This window comes from Mustela erminea, chromosome 2 (genome assembly GCF_009829155.1).
Source record: "Mustela erminea isolate mMusErm1 chromosome 2, mMusErm1.Pri, whole genome shotgun sequence".
Lineage (NCBI taxonomy): Eukaryota > Metazoa > Chordata > Mammalia > Carnivora > Mustelidae > Mustela > Mustela erminea.
Genome location: NC_045615.1, coordinates 129,999,098 through 130,016,675, shown reverse-complemented (window position 1 = coordinate 130,016,675; position 17,578 = coordinate 129,999,098). Strand labels below are relative to the sequence as shown.

Here is a 17,578-nt window from a genome sequence, read left to right as displayed (position 1 = left end):
CTCTGCCATCAAAATTGTTTATATAATCACAAAAGCACTTGCTACTAGCAAATCCGGGGACCTATGTGCTGTACGTAAGTGTATATAGGAGGTAAGGTATATATGTCACATACGTACACCTATATGTATGTATATATTATACACACACACACACACATATATGAAAAATTAAAAATTAGAAATTCCCCTATGTTCTATATCAAAGAAGCCAATACATACATCTGTACCATAGATGAGGAAATCAGCAGTTAAGGCATGGCATAAAATACGGCACTTATCGTCCACTGCTGGGAAAAGCCGGGTCTCACGTTCTTCCTGAGCATCCAAGATTTCACTTTCTATCTAAAACAGAAAGACATAAAGAATAACAGTAGCTCATAGATTGAAATAAAGTTGCTCTGCACCATCTAGGGAGACAGAAGAGAGTCGTCTTCTTAAGTTCGATTAAACATTCAGACTCATCGGACTACCCGTCTATTGAGAAAGACATCAGACAGGAACCCAGCTCGCCAGCAGGGCAGCATTAAACATCCCTCTTGAGTGGAAATAATCTTTGCAGCCGGCTCTGCAGGGGTCTGGTTTCCCAGAAGCAAAGAGCCAAGAAATAGATGTAGGAGATGCCCCCTTGCTTAGAAGACCCATTATTTCAGGAGCCAATATCTTTTGAACAATTTTATAAGTATCATTTCAAGGATCCCCACAAGTGACCTGCCCAACTGTGTAAGTCAATTCATGGCAGGGAGCCCAGACATAGAAGGTTCCCATCAGTTTTTAGTTTTCCACTAGATGCACTTTACCACCAGAGCAAGAAAGTTAAGTAAGCATCTCATGCAGATGGGTGAAGAGTTTTGTTAGTCCTTTATCTACACTTGACTTTCTAGCTAGTCTGTATGTGGTTGCTTCCTGAACAAAGTTCTTGGTAATCTGACATTAGGCCGTTCCTCCTCATCACTAATTGGAATCATCCAGAGTCCCCAGGGCTCCAGGACTTCAAAATTATACTTACTAAATGCAACTGGACTTTGCCTTCGAAAAGTGCAGCAGCATAGTCAGAATGAAGGCAAACACTGGCAACTGTCCCCAGATATTCCACATCTTTCAGTTTTTTAACAGCTGCAGCAATAAAAAAATGCATACACATTAAAATATATTACATTAAGATTACATTAAGTTTGCAACTAATTTTTAAATGGGTGCCTTTTTAAGGGTACTCTGAATCTAAAATTTTTATTTTAGCCATTCTAAAGAAAATCGTAGTTGTCACATAAATTTGCCTTCAGGAATTCCCTAGTGATTCACATGAAACAAAGGAACAGAAAACAAAATTATACATGAAACAACCAAAAATTTCACTTGAATGACCCTAAGCTTAAGGGTATACTCTAGCTGAGGCTGTATCTCCGGCTGGCTGAGGGTTATCTGACCTCCAATGAGGAGAAAAAGCCAGGTTCCCTTCAGATGCTAATGGTCACAACGTAAAGAATAAAAGGTAGGGGGAGGGACCCAACTACCAGCCCAAGGAGTGCCTAAGAAAGTCACTGTGCAAAGTGCATCACATTTAATTTCCTTTAGTTTTCCTCATGAATCCTTGACCCCTACGTGTAGAAGAATCCTCATATTTCTGGATGAAGGCTTCTTTTTTTTTTTTTAATTTATTTTTTCAGTGTTCCAAGATTCATTGTTTATGCACCACATCCAGTGCTCTACACCAAGGCCCAGAGGGGTAGAAAATTTGTCTACAGTCACCTCCAAGAGGCAGCTGGGGAATTTACACTCAGGGCCTCATTCTAAAGGTCATACTCCGCCCACTATACGAAGCTATGCTCACTACGAAGGTTAAGAATAAAATCTTTCCAGGGCGCCTGGGTGGCTCAGTGGGTTAAGCCGCTACCTTTGGCTCATGATCTCAGGGTCCTGGGATCGAGTCCCGCTTCGGGCTCTCTGCTCAGCAGGGAGCCTGCTTCCTCCTCTCTCTCTCTGCCTGCCTCTCTGCCTACTTGTGATCTCTCTCTGTCAAATAAATAAATAAATAAATAAATCTTTAAAAAAAAAAAAAGAATAAAATCTTTCCAAAAATTATGCACAATTTTTAGAGGATTCACAAAACTGTTTAAGCTTCTTAAGAAAGAGCTGAAGCAGGGCGCCTGGATGGCTCAGTGTAAGCTTCTGCCTTCAGCTCAGGTCATGATCTCAGGGTCCTAGGATCAAGTCTCTCAGGCTCTCTGTTCAGGGGGGAGCCTGCTTCCCCCCACCTCTCTGCCTGCCTCTCTTCCTACTTGTGATCTCTCTCTCTCTGTGTCAAATAAATAAATAAAATCTTAAAAAAAAAAAAAAAGCTGAAGGAAAAGCGTGAAAGGCCTGGTCTTCAAAAGAACCTTTCAGCGCTCCCCAATCAATAATAGAAGTTATACACCAGATAAGATGATGACAACTGGTTTGAGACTTGCCATTCTCTCCAAGGACATAAAACCAAGCTCGATTATTCATTCCCACGGCCAGATGATAAAGCCCAACCGCTACGAAGTTGGGCTCCACATCAACAGAAACTGTGATCGGCAGCTCCTATAATGCAGGAAAGGAACAGTAGCAGATCAACTGTTGCAACTGCTGTGATTTTACTAAGGAATAAAGTCAAAATAACACCATTTTCATACCCCTTCCACGGGGTTGGCTACTGTGACTTCAAGCAGGGAGGTGAGGTACGCAATCCTCGTGCTGCAGGCAGCCCCAAGTATGGGAAGCTTGGTCAAGAAAACATGCAGCGAGCCCCTTTGGGTAGACAGTGCCAACAACTGGCCATCATCTGTCCAGGACAAGGTGCCCAACCCTGAAATGATTGACAGAATAAAGGATCAAAAACAAGTAATGTTGTTGCAGGCAAACAAGCATTTTCACGTAAGCTGCAGAGACATAAAAATCTTCAAGTGTTGTCTTTCATAGTTAAGTCTGTACAGAATAAAACTTTACCACGGATAGGCATGTGAACATGACCATCGATTCATTCCGTAGTGGCTCAAAGGGAAAGGATGTAAGAATTTAGGTTTTATAACTGAAATTGAGATTAAATTCACTATAAATCTTTAGATCAAAGTGGACTTACAGGCTTCTATAATTACTAAAATAAGTAAGTTATTTTAGGGAACTCGCATGAAGGGTGATAATTTTATTCCTCCTATAATGAATGCAAATCAAATAATAATAAACACATTACTGTGATACTGCAGTGATAAAATATCACTCTGCTTCAGAAAAATTGGTACCTTTATTCTCATCATCCAGGTTGATTATAGCATACATGTCCTTTAATTCTGCCAAGTCATGAATTTTAATGCTGAAAAATGAAAAAAAAAAAAAAGAGTAAGCTACAGGACAGGTCAGGGTTTTCCAGAAAGGGATGTGAAGGATAATCTATTGGGTCAAGATAAGAAAATAATAGAATTTCTATAATTGTATTTTATCTTAAAAAATATCCCTTTGGGGCGTGGTGTTTGAGTCTGGGTCTGGCTTAATTCTCAGATCTATAGTTTCAGGAACAAGGAGGTTTAAGTTGCCCTGAAGAAAAGTTTGAGTAGGAAAACATTCTCTTCAGCAGCACTAATTATTGTAAGAGGAATAAGGTTTCTCTTCGCAATGTGCTCCCTCCATCGCCCTGACTTCTTTCATAGAAAAAGTAATGAGGTAACAGAGAAAGAGCATTCAATTTGGAATCACAAGGCATAGGTTGAAAGCTCTGCAAAACCGGGGACATATTACTCTATAGGGTTACAGGGAGAACAGGTGGGTTCAAGCCAATGAAAGCTGTGCGGCACAATGTTAGCCCCTAACGGCTGTAAGATTATCTTTCTTCCTTGGCTCCTTTCCTCTCTCCTCACTTCCGCCCTCCCAGGGTTTTCCCTTTATATATTTCCTCTCATTGTTTTCACTTAACTTTTTATTTTGGTAGAACTGTAAATCTACATGCAGTTGTAGGAAATAATACAGAGATTGTTTATTCCCTCCTCCTTTCCCCCAAATGATGACATCTTGAAAAAATATAGGATAATATTATAATCAAAATATTGACATTGACATAATTCATGAACCTTTTTCAGATGTTCCAAGTTTTACTTATATTCATTTTGTGTGTGTGTGTGTGTGTGTGTGTGTGTGTGTTTAGTTCTAAGCAATTTTATCACATGTAAGATTCTTGAGACACACAACCACAGTCAGGATATAGAATATATCCACAACCACAGTCAGAATACAGAATAGTCCATCATCACAAGTCACTACAAGTCAGGATATAGAATAAATAGTTCCATCACCACAAGGACCCCTTATGTTGTCCTTTTATAAACACACTTAAACTTCTTCCTCCTCTAGGTTCTGGTCATCCTTCACAGCATTTGATGGTATCACTATTTTTAATATACTAATACTGTGTGTTTCTCTGTTTTATTTGGGTCTTCTTTCAACAGCATTTTGGAATTTTCAGCACACAGACCCCTCCATGTTCTGTTAAGGTGATATCTAAGTATTTCATTTTCTTCAGAGTGATTAAAAAGGCATATTTTTAATTTGATTTCCACATGTTTGTTGCTAGTATATAGAAACGTGATCGATTTGTGTGTGTTGATCTTTGATTCTGAAACCTTGCTGCACTCATTAGTTTTAGTTCTAGGTGTTTGTTTGTATATTCCTTGAGATTTTCTACATGAGCAATCATGTCAACTACAAATAGAAATCGTTTTACTTTTTTCTTTCCAAACTGGATGCATCTTATTTCTTTCTCTTGTCTTATTGTAGTGGCTAGAACTTCGAATATTAGGTTGCATTTGAGTAGTGAGAGTAGGGGTCCTTATTTTGTTCCCAATCTTAGGGGCAAGCACTCAGACTTTCACTATGAAGTATCATGTTAGCTATAAGTTTTTTGTAGGTGTTCTTTATCAAGTTGAGGCAATTCCCCTTTATCCCTAACTTACTGAGAACTTTTATCATGAATGGGTGTTGGATTTTATGAAATAATTTTGTGTCAAATGATATGATCATATGGTTCTTAAGCTGTTGGTATAGTTACTTTGTTGATTTTTTAATGTAAATAAGCCTTGCATACTTGGAATAAATCCCAGTTGGTCATGAGGTGGAATTCTTTTCATATATTGCTGAATTCAGTTTGCTAAGTTTTGTCAAGGATTTTGTGTCCAGTTTCATGAGAGAGATTGGTCTCTAATTTTTTAAAAAACTTTCTTTGATTCTGGTATTGGGGTAATGTTAGCCTTACAAAATAAGTTGAGACATGTTCCCTCCACTTTTATTTTCTGAAAAGATTTTGTAAAATTGGTGTGAATCCTTTAAAAAATATTTGATAGAATTCTCCAGTGAAACCACCTGAGCCTGGAGATTTTTAAGGGGTGAAAAATTATTCTTTGATTTCTTTAAGAATTACAGGCTGATTCAGATTATCTGTTTCATGTGGGTTGAGTTTTGATAGTCAGTGGTTTTTAAAAGAATTTTTCCAATCTTCTAAATTGTCAAATTCCTGAGTTGTTTGTAGCTTCCACACCTGTAGTGATAATCCTATTTCATTCCTGATATTGATTTGTTTTTTTAATTTGTCACTCTTGCTAGAGGTTTATCAATTTTAGCTGTTACAGATTTTTTTCCCTATTCTATGTTCATTGTCATCAGCTTCTGCTCTTTATGATTTTATTCCTTCTGCTTTACCCTTATTTTGCTTTTTTTTTCCTAGTTTCTTGAGGTAGGAACTTAGATTACATTACTTGAGTTTTTTTTTCTTTTGTATATAAGCATTTAATACTATAAGTTTTCTTCTCAGCATTGCTTTAGCTGTATAGCATATTTTGATATGTTATATTTTCACTTTTATTCAGTTGTATGGGTGGTTTTTTTTTTTTTTTTGGTCTTTTAAACTACTTTATTAACTTCACAATATATAATGAACATCTTTCCATGCAATAGAGTAAAATTCCCCCGCTGACAGAATCTTACAGATTGAGCCAAAAGGCAACATTAGAGTAGAAGCTAGTTGTAGGAGACCCACAAGAGACACATAACACCAAAAGGTTTGCAACAAAGGTACACTGAGAACATGTAAGTTTAGGAAACAAGTGTGTCTTCCTGTTAACTTCAGGAAACAAAACATCAGGATTCAAGGGGTAAGGCAAAAGTCCTCGTGATGGTCATGTTGAGGAGGGTCCATGCTAACCGCTCCCAGACCATGACCGAATTGCTTCTCCTTCAGCTGGCTCATCTCCCCCCACCTCCCTAATCCTTTCCATATTCTCTTCTCTCATCCTTGCCTGTGGTTCTCCTAGACCTGAATCATGTCCCACCTATCCTGTGGGATGGGATGCCTGGCATGGAACCACCTATGATTTACTCTAGGCACACAAAAGTCAGCTTCTAAAGTGAGGGCCAAAGGCTCTCCTTCATTAGCAACTTGATCCTTTTGATCCTTTTCCTGGTTGGCAATTGTCCATGTTGAGACTTTTTACTGCTTGTTGCTCTTTGGACGCCATTGCTCCTGGCCCCATCCGTGCAGTCTCCTGCTCCTCTCAATTCTGGCTGCAAGTGCACAGATGCAGACGCTTAGACCTGCACACCTGCTCCCCCTCCGCCTCCTACTCTTTGGGGCCACCCCTGGCCCACACACCCCCAGGGCCACCGGGAGCAAGAAGGGAGAGAGGGAAGGCTGGGTCTGATGCTAGAGCGAGGTGTTCAAGTCAGCATTGGAGGATCATGGCTCAGTTGCATGTATTTTTCAATTTGCTTTGAGATACACTCATGAATTATTTGGAAATAGGTTAATTTCCAAGTGTTCATTGAATCTTCCTGATGTTTTCCTGTTATTTAAGCGTGATTACGTTATGGCCAAGGAATCCGTTTTGCATGACTTCAATTTAAATTTGTTGAGGTTTCATGGTTCATGATATGAACTACCCTAGTGCATGTTCCATGGGTGCATAGAAAAAATATGGATTCTGTTGTTGGGTGGAATGTTCTATAGAAGTCTGTTAGGTCTAGTGGGTTTATAGTGCTCTCCAAGTCTGTTGAGAATTTAGCTAAGTTCCTCCATGCCACTGCTGCCTCAGCATCCACCCTGTTTGGCCAAGTGGCCTGCAGTGACCTAACACTAGTCCCTCCTTCAAAAGCATGCCCTAGAGAGCAGCTCACAGAGTCCCAAGCAGATGTAAGATCCTTATGTGACTTCCCCAAAAGCCCCATGATCAACTGTCTCTCCTGCCTCCCAGCACATATTTACCTTACGTGCCCCTAGGATAAAATCTCTGGGACTTACCAAAACCCTACACTTCTGGTTAGAATTTACCAATCTGCCCTCACCCTGGGAACCCGAAAGCAGTCTATTCAGGGCGCTATTGTTTTTTTCATAAACCCTATAGAAAGTACATGCCCCGAGTTCTGTGTCTTTTTATCTGCACTGGGCCTTGACCTCTCTCTGAGGTCAAGACAGGCTGGTTACTTCCTCCAGAACCTGTGAATAATGAACTTTTCTATTTCGATTCTTCTTCTTGCGTGTTGAACCACAGCTCAGGACCTGGCACCCTGCACTCTGCTTAGTAAGTGTCAATTTGACATGTTTATTTCCTTGTTGATCTTCTGTCTAGTTGTTCCACATCTTATTAAAGGCGGAGCCTTGAAGACTTCAACTACTACTGTTGTCTATTTTTCCCTTTAGTTCTGCCAGCTTTTCCTTCCTCTATTTTGGGGCTCTGTTGTTAGGTGCATACTCACTTAGCATCATTTTATCTAGTCAATATGCAATATGCCTCTTTATCCCTGGTAATTCTCTTTGCTCTCTGTCTGATACCCGTCTAACCACCCAGCTCTCTTTTGGTTAGCATTTAGATGAACTTTTTCCATCCTTTTATTTTTTACCTAGTTGTTTCATTACATCATTACATTAAAGTGAGTTTCAACAGGCAACAGGGTCACTTAAAAATTCTATTCTAATTGTCTATGTCCAATAGCACTGCCATTTACACATTTATCATAATTAATTGATTTGTCTGTTTCATTGTTTTCTGTTGTTTCTTTTGTTCTTATTTCTCCTTTCCTGCTGCCTTTTACTTATTTATTTTTAACTTGGCTCATTTTTAAAAAATATAACTTTTTAAAAAGATTTTATTTATTTATTTGACAGAGAGAGACAAGTAGGCAGAGAGACAGGCAGAGAGAGAAGGGGAAGCAGGCTCTCTGCTGAGCAGAGAGCCCAATGTGGGGCTCAATCCCAGGACCCTGGGATCATGACCTGAGCCGAAGGCAGAGGTTTCAACCCACTGAGCCACCCAGGGGCCTTTTAAATATAATTTTTTATTTTTTTTATTAATATATAATGTATTATTAGCCCCAGGGGTACAGGTCTGTGTCCTGCTGCCTTTTAGACTTGAACATTTTTCAGTATTCCATTTTAATTTACTTATTACTGTGTTTTTGTATATATCTGCATATTTTTAGTGGTTACTCTAGATTATAGCATACATAGTTAACATCTCAGAAGCTCTTTAGAATCAGTATTTTACTAGATGACACAGGGGCTCAATCCCAGGACCCTGAGATCATGACCTGAGCCAAAGGCAGACACTTAACTGACCCTCTCCCCTTTCTATTTTGCTCGCCATATGTACTGCATCTTAAACACGGAACACGCTATCAAATAACATCATTTTTACTTTCAAAAGTACCATATGTTAAAGATCTCCAAAGGGAAAAAAAAAAAAGATCTATTTACCATTTCTGCCTCTCTTCATTCTTTTTTTAAAAAAAGATTTTATTTATTTATTTTTGAGAGAGAGAGGGAGGGAGCACAAGATGGGGTAGAAGGGTAGAGGGAGAAGCAGACTCCCCACTGAGCAGGAAGCTGATCGATCCCCGGACTCAGGGATCATGACCTGAGCTGAAGGCAGATGCTTAATGAACTGAGCCATCCAGACACCTGCTCTTCCTTCATTCTTGACATCCCAAATTTTCTTCTGTAATCTGTTTTCTTCCATCTGAAGCAATTCCTTTAGCAATTTTAGAGCAGGTCTGCTAGCAGTAAATTCTCATTTTTCTTCATCTGCGAATGTTTCCATTTCACTTCATTCCTGATGGATACTTTCACTGGGTGATGAATTTCAGCGGACAGTCCTTTTCCTTCAGCACTTTAGAAAGTCGTGATGCTTCCTTCTGGCCTTGACGGCTTATGGTGAGAAACCCACACTTAAAATGTTGTTCGTTAACTGCTTTCAAGATTTTTTTCTTCATAGTTAGTTTTTTAGCAGTTTGATTATGATGCGTCTGCGCTAGGTTTTTTTGGACTTATCCTTTTAGGGATTTGCTGAGCTTCTACAATAGACAGGTCTGTCTTCTGCTGAAGGTGAGAAGTTCCCAGCCATTATTTCTGAGACTCTTGTGACATAAATGTTAGATGTTTCAGTATTGTTTTACAGGCCCCTGAGGCTTTGTTTATTTTTTTCCAATCTTTTCTTTCTCTGTGCTCACTGAGGATATTTCTTTTGGTCTAGCTTTTGGTCTAGACATTTTATGATCTCCATTCTGCTAGTAAGTACTGCATTAATTATATTTTTCAGGTCTAAAAGCTTCCATTTAGTTTTTCTTTCTAGATTCTCTTTCTTTTCTAAGACTATATTTCCATCTGGGGTGTGTGTGTGTGTGTGTGTGTGTGTGTGTGTGTGTGTGTGTTTTATAATAGCTGCTACCAGCGTCATCTTGGCACTGGCATCTTTTGATTGTCTTTTCTCAGGTGAGTTGATATTTTCCTGATTTTTCCTATGTCAGGTAAGTTTGGGTTCTATTTTGGACCTTCTGAACATTACAACCAAGACTCCTGCATCTTGTTTAAATCCCATGGAGAAGGTTAAAGTTTGTTTTTTTAATAATCAACCCAGTTGGGTTCAGGCTATGAGTATCAAACAGCCTTCTGTGGCTTGAGGTTTCAACGTCAGTTCCATTTTCAAAGGCTTTGCAGTCGTACTCAGATATCTCCCTATTCTGCTCACTCTGTGATCCACAAGACTTGCACTAGGGTCTATTCCTTAGTTCAGTTCTCGAAGTCTTTGGTATATTTAGGATGAGATACACATATATAGCTCAGGAGTGAACCTGGGAGTTCACAAATGTCTTTAGCCGGTTACTTTTCAGAGCTCTTTCCTCTCCAGGATCTCCCTGGTATGTTCTGATTCTCTGGGGCTTCCCTTTTTTGGTCTCCTAGCAGGAAAGCTGGGGATCTAGTTACCCTGATGTGCCTTGCCCTTCCACAACTGGACCCATACTTGTGGCCAAGCAGTGTGAGGGCGCAGAGAACAAGCAACAGGGGCTGCCCAACTTCCTGGGACCATAGCTCCTCTGCTTGGAGGAAGGTTACCCTCTGTCAGAGTTGCGGGTGTCTGTGGGTCCTTCCTCCCACGGCTGTTGCTGCTACTGCAAAGTGGCATGGTGGCTGGGGCACGAAAGAACAAGGAAAAAGAAAGGAAGCTGGGAGATCTTCCCAACTCTTGTTAGTGGAGTTCTCTTTCCTGCAACTTGAGCTGGAACCAGAGGGCTTCACTCAGAGCCCTCTTGTCTATACTCTGGTGTCTACTTCCAGACTTTGGCTACCTTGAGTCTCAAGAGACTGGAAGACAAACTGGGAGACTCCTCACTGGTTCGGTGGCACTTCAAGTTCTGCTCTTCTTCGATCTATTTACTTTCCAGAGCCCTTAAAGAGCTGTTCCATGCATTCTGTCCCAGCTTTATGGTTGTAATTAATCCGTGAGAGGTATAAGGTGGAGTGTGCTGACTCCACACTACCCGGAACCACCTATTTTTTTTTTTTAATTTTTTATTTTTTAGAAACATATATTTTTATCCCCAGGGGTACAGGTCTGTGAATTGCCAGGTTTACACACTTCACAGCACTCACCAAAGCACATACCCTCCCCAATGTCCATAACCCCACCCCCCTTCTCCCAAACCCCCTCCCCCCAGCAACCCTCAGGTTGTTTTGTGAGATTAAGAGTCACTTATGGTTTGTCTCGGAAACCACCTATTTTAAGATTGATTTTCAAAATTCTCCGTTTTAGGTTTTGTCATTGGTAAACATTTAGCATTTTAGGTTTTACCGTGTGTAAAACCTCCTGTTCTAGCAGGAGTCTTAGAAGTTTTCAATTGCAAACATGTTTTAAGAGTGCAGGAGAGTTCTGCTGACAGATTCCCACTAGCTATCAAAGTCTTGTTGAATATATATATATTTTTAAGATTTTATTTATTTGACAGACAGAGATCACAAGTAGGCAGAGAGGCAGGCAGAGAGAGAGAGAGAGGAGGAAGCAGGTTCCCCATGGAGCAGAGAGCCCGACATGGGGCTCGATCCCAGGACCCTGGGATCATAACCTGAGCCGAAGGCAGAGGCTTTAACCCACTGAGCCACCCAGGCGCCCTTCTTGTTGTATCTCTTAAACATTCCTTACATAAGCTTTCCTGGGAATTTTTAAGTGTAACTTACCAATTATCACCACACGTAGCAGCTTTATTAAGGGTCTGTGAGACTGCAATACTGGTTAGACTATCTTTGTGGTCACGAGCCTGAAATATCTCTTGACCAATCTCTCGAATATGAGTGGAGATGACCACAAAAATTCCACGTGAAAAACCAATCATGATGTAGCCGTCACCATACCTATAGCAACAAAGGCAACGGTACAGTAAAAGGAAGGTTAGATATCATTGGCAACACAGTAAATCATCAAGTACATTAGAAGTAAGGAACTACAGAACATAATTTGTCGAGGGCCAGATAATATGCTAGGTTGTTTCCCATGTGCAGTCATAGTCTACAATCCAGAAAATGTGACATATAGAAGTGCAAATGCTATGGGCAAAAATTAAATATAATGAGTAAGGAAGAACGCAGGGACATCTTTTGGTAATGAGCTGCTTGTACATACCAGCTGTAGCAGACAATGTTCCCATAGCGCTGCTGAAATTCCAGATCAATTGGACTATCTGGGTCATTCAGATTATAAAGAAACAACGTTTTCTTGCCAACCACCACGCTGATCTGCCAGGAAAGATTAAGAGATTGTGGAATGAATTACTCAGGACTTCATGAAGACCAATAAGCAAATTCAAATAGATGAACCTAACTGATGAAAACATGAGCCAAGTTTACACTAAATGTTTTAACCAGGGGGCCTGGGTTAAAGCCTCTGCCTTTGGCTCAGGTCATGATCCCAGAGTCTGGGATTGAGCCCTGAATCAGGCTCTGCTTAGCAGGGAGCCTGCTTCCCCTGCTCTCTCTCTGCCTGCCGCTCTGCCTACTTGTGATCTCGGTCTGTCAAATAAATGAATAAAATCTTTAAAAAAAAAAATGTTTTAACTAATACGATAACTATGTGACTTTAAAAATACATTGTATTAATATACAGTCTGAGAAGGGTCCTTGGCTTTGCACCTTTGAGAATTACACTAAAATAGCTGGGTTGATTAACTTTAAAAAATTCTCTATACCTCTCATTAGAGTACTGTACGGCACAGGGACAGAAGTCCAACACAGTTCCACTGAAAATGAGTGCATGTTCGGAGTACAGAGTCTTCCTGCCTAAGAGGTCATTCTGATTTTGAGCCATTGGGGATTACAGTCCACACGGTGTGGATAAATGAGCTTGGCTTTTTGCATCACTCTTTCCATCTCCTGCAGGTCATTGGTCAATGCGGCTAGCCTAGTATCCCTCCGTCACTCACACAAGTCAATACTTAACTGTAATTCTTAGTGGAAGATGTAATTGTGTGAGGGAGAGAAAAGAGTGTATTACTTACTTGGGCTCATTAAGGGTGATGGATTCATATAAGAAGAGAAACACTTTGACCCAGTTCCTTAGTCTATCAATTATAAGTCGTTATCGAGTCAATAATAGCTTTTTAAGAAAAAGAAGAGTATTGCATTTAAATATATTTGTATTAATGGTTTTCTCCAACCTAGCCACTGCCTGGATAATTGGATAATTCATTTCCTGAATTCCCTTTCTGACATACTGTTTATGTCCATATCCAATAGCTCTGATGGAGAGGGCACAGTCTCTGAATATTTCCTCTGTTGGGCATTTCTCCTCCTAGTCATTTTGGTGAGAGGTGGCTGAGGGGATGTGTAGCTGAATATATCAACCACGATCCAGGCAAGGTGCACCCTGAAACGCTTCTGCGCAATCAGGAGTTCCCACCAAAAAGAAAGAAAAAAAAAGAGAGAAAGAGAGAGACAGGGGGGAAAAAAAGAAAGAAAGAAAGAAAAGAAAAGAAAAAAGAAGAGAAGACCTAGCCAGAATGGGTCCCAAAGGTAAGATTTATAAAGTATACAAACAAAAACAGACAAAAAGACTGACAAAAGTAAATGACAAGAAAAAAAAGAACCCAGCCAAAATGAACCCCAAGTATAAGATTTATATACAACCAGAACAAAAACAAACACACAGAAACACTGGCAGAAGAAAAAGATGGGAGTATGGTTATAAATCCTCAGTGTGGACAAGGAAGGTTATTTTGATTCTTCCTGTTTGTATCTTGATATCTTTGTTAAATAACTTCACTTTCCCGGGATAAAGGGGGATTAAACTGGTTTATATATAGGGCTAGTATTGATTGGGGAAAGAGGATTACCTTGAAGCTCATCTATATATGAATATTTAAAAAAAATAGAAAAGCAAGAAAAACACAGGTATATGTATCAAAAAAGTTCAAGGTAAAAGGTTATTATGGAATTTGTCGTATTGAACCTCTTGTGATGGTAAATAGGTTAAAATTTTTTTAAAAAATTAAAAAGAATGAGAATAATGGGAACGAATTAAAAATAAAAGTAGTATCTATGTAGTATACAGGTTTTAGGGCAATACCAGGAGCTTAATATCTTCTTTTCCCTTGATACTGGGGTTTTACAGTTTTATGGGGACCCTGAGGTGGTTGTCCTCTTGGTTTCTGTTTTGTTTTCCCTCTGGCTGGCTTTCTGGGTAATTGCGAAGATCCTCTGGATTTCAGAATACTATGTGGCAAGGAAAATGCATCTAAGACATTAACAAAAACTACAAATTCCAGAGTTCTGGTCACCACCTCCAAAAGAGAGAAAATAAAAAATCACGTAGAAATCAGTACTTCTGTTTATAAAGGTACCCTCACTGTTTCTGCTACCACAAGAACGAGAAAAGCAACACCAAGAGTAATAAGAAGATGTCCTCATTTCCTGTGCTACTGTCAGCAGCCGCAAAAGCAATGTATGCCTCAGACACTGGAGTCTTTACTAATTTAATAAATGACACACAGTAATTTATTTATCCGTATACATTCGGAACCATCCTGGAAAAGGAGAAAGCATAGTCTATGAAATTATCAAAATAACTTGGACACGGCTGTGACTTTGAATTCTCACCGTGCTTTCAGCAGCAGACGTTCGGTCATCTGTCTTCATCATGGAAAACTGCATGTCGCTAGGCTCTGACCTCACTGGTGTCTGCAGGGACAGAAATATTATCACGAGGAATAAGTGCAACACTTAAATTCATTCTGAATTTATAATAAAACCAGTAACTTGCTTTCACTTCTGTTCTACCTGAAAATCCCACAGCTACAAACATCTGGAAATTGTGGATGATATAGAACACATGTCTTATTAAATAGAGAGAAAAGTTTGAAAGAAGGCAAGGTAAATTTCCAGGGAAAATAAGCAAAGAGCAAACCACAAACCAAAGTATGTGTAGAAACTGATGCTCTAGCTATCCAGAGCAGTTGGTAAGGAGACAATAAAGAAGCCTATTTGACTTGGGCTGAGCTTTGGGTCAGAAAAAATACTGAAAAGGTTCTTTTCATTTCAAAGACCTTCTCATCTTCATTATGATCTGAAGTTCATATTTATACTTTGAGTGGGTTAGAAACTCCTTGGAGTGTTTGTCAAAAACAAATCCAAGGCCTCTTCCCAAAGCGATAAAAAATTTCTACAGACAAGCCCTGCTGAAGAGGAGTTCACAATTCAGAATGAGAAAAGTCACAAGACATAACACATCAAGAACAAAAGTCAGCAGATCTAAGAAACACAGAACTAGCAGAGAGACACTCCGCTAGACACTTTAAAAATGACCAAAGATGTAAAGGACTCCTAAGTATGACAAAAGACTTAAAAAAAAAAAAAAAAGTCCAGACAGATTTTTTTTAGAGAACTACAAAGTACTTTTCTTTATTTATTAAAGTACAGCTGACCCTTGAACAATGTGGGGGTTAAGGGAGTTGAGCCCCTGAACAGTTGAATATTCACATATAATGTTGAGTCCCCCCCAAATTTAACTACTAATAGCCTACTTTCACTGGAAGCCTTACCAATAATATAAACAATTCACAGACATTTTATATGTTCTGTATATCTCATACTGTATTCTTACAATAAAGTGAGCTAGAGAAAAGAAAATGTTCTTAAGCAAATCATAAGAGAAAATATATTTATGGTCCTGTATTATATTTATCAAAAAATATATGCATATAAGTAAATCTCCACAGTTCAAACCATGTTGTTGAGGAATCAACTCTTTACTTGACATACAATATGCTATTAGCTTCAGGTGTACAACACAGTAATTCAATATTTATATACATTACAAAATTACCTTCCCCATGGTAAGTCTAGTTACTATCTCACCATAAAAAATTATTACAATACTAATGACTATATTCCCTATCCTGTATATTACACCCTCATGACTTATGTATTTTATAACTGGAAGTTTGTATCTCTTAACCCCATTTGCCTATTTATCTAAAGTACTTTCTAATAATAAAAAGCAGAATCATTAAGATTAAAAAAAACTCAGTAAGATAGATGGCCAGATAAATTTGAAGAAAGAATAAGTAAATTGATTAAGTAAATAACCCAGGAGGTTGCACAGAATGACAAAAAGATATGAAAGAGAGATAAAGAGGGGCACGTGGGTGGCTCAGTTGGTTGAGCATCTGACTCTTGGTTTCACCTCAAGTTATGATCTCAGGGTCATAGTCTCAGAGTCATGAAACTGAGCCCCAAGTTGGGCTCCCCATTCAGCACAGAGTCTGCTTATCCCCCTACCTCTACTCCTCCTCTGGCTCTCTCTAAAATCAATAAATAAATTCTTAAATAAAAAAAGAGAGATAAAGAGGTAGAAGGTCCAACGTATGTCTAACAGACACTCCAGAAGGACAGAATAGAAAGGGCAAGAGGTAATACTGAAAGAGAGAATGACAGAATTTTCCAGAATTGATGAAAGACAGCAAACTTCAGATTTAAAGAACAAGGCAAGTCCTTAGTAGGATAAATAAAAATAAATCCACACAAGAAACACTGGAGTGATCTGCAGAGTAGTAAATTCAAAGCAATTCAGAGACAACACAAAATAAAGCAGTACTTTTCATGTATGCTTTGCTTACCACAGGACAAATTAGAGAGTATACCTAATTCTAGAAGAATACTTCTTAGAGATCAGCAATGGGAAATAGCTATCTTGTATGTAAATAACAACTGAATGTAGTTATTTCCTAGGATGTGATGTAGCAAAATATTGTAAGGTCATGTCCTGATTCAGTGGAGGAAAAAAATGCCAATATCTACTGATGATGTCTGATATGGATACAAGGAAGTGAGTGCAGAGCTAAAGCATTTCAACTTGCATATCTACCATTCTAACTCAAAATGACACCAAAATAGAATGTCAAAATTTTAGGTTTCTAGAAAATATTTTTTATACTAATTAATCTTAAGAACAAGTTTAATCATGGGGTGCCTCGGTGGCTCAGTGGGTTAAAGCCTCTGCCTTCGGCTCAGGTCATGATCCCAGGGTCCTGGGATCGAGCCCCACATCAAGCTCTCTGCTCAGCGGGGAGCCTGCTTCCCCCTCTCTCTCGGTCTGCCTCTCTGCCTACTTGTGATTTCTGTCAAATAAATTAAAAAAAAAAAAGAAGTTTAATCATGCTATGATTCTCCTCAACATGGTTGAGTAACTTCTGCCTAACTTTCAGAGCTGTCCAGATACAGAAACCAATGTTCTTCTTCAGTCTTGTTTTCTGTAAATTCTCAAAACTCCTATCTTCAGTAGGCCAATCTTGAACAAGCTATGAACAAGTTATAAGTTCTTCCTCCTACCTCTGTCCATGTTGTTTTACTAGGGTTGAACAACAGACTGTTAAACGTCTTACAATATCCACTTAAACAAATTTCAGTAGGGTACACAATTACAGAGATGATATTTGCAGCTTCACTGGCAGCAGAGAAGAACCTAGTCACATAGTCACTAGGTTCTAGTGATATGGATGGAAAAAATAAATGCATCTTCTAGATGAGGCCCTTTAAATATCTCTTGCACTACACTTTCTTTCTCCCTTCCCTGGAGGGGAAATGCAGGTGTGGTGCGAGTAACTATGCAGAAGAGGACAAAACATCCTTGCAAAAGGCAGAGCAATGTGATGGAAGGAACCTGGAACTGTGTAGCGCCTTGTGAAGCAGAGATGCACAGATGATCTGCCCACCTGTCTCTGTTCCACGAGGAAGAGAAAGAGGAAAAACCACCCAAACTAGCAT

General features: G+C 39.3%; 1 protein-coding gene and 1 pseudogene across 3 annotated transcripts in view; both read right to left on the bottom strand.

Annotated features, from left to right (window-relative positions):
• Window positions 1–17,578, bottom strand: part of WDR19 (WD repeat domain 19) — a 99,691-nt gene that overhangs the window by 62,189 nt on the left and 19,924 nt on the right. For all 3 annotated transcript variants that reach the window (XM_032334108.1, XM_032334110.1, XM_032334109.1), the window contains 8 exons: window positions 14,414–14,494; window positions 11,946–12,058; window positions 11,504–11,677; window positions 3,261–3,331; window positions 2,655–2,827; window positions 2,448–2,562; window positions 1,007–1,113; window positions 220–342 (listed from right to left, as the gene is read on the bottom strand). In XM_032334108.1, coding sequence (XP_032189999.1) covers window positions 220–342; window positions 1,007–1,113; window positions 2,448–2,562; window positions 2,655–2,827; window positions 3,261–3,331; window positions 11,504–11,677; window positions 11,946–12,058; window positions 14,414–14,494 — 957 coding nt within the window. The remainder of the gene's footprint in view (window positions 1–219; window positions 343–1,006; window positions 1,114–2,447; window positions 2,563–2,654; window positions 2,828–3,260; window positions 3,332–11,503; window positions 11,678–11,945; window positions 12,059–14,413; window positions 14,495–17,578) is intronic.
• LOC116585005 lies at window positions 5,357–8,036 on the bottom strand (annotated as a pseudogene).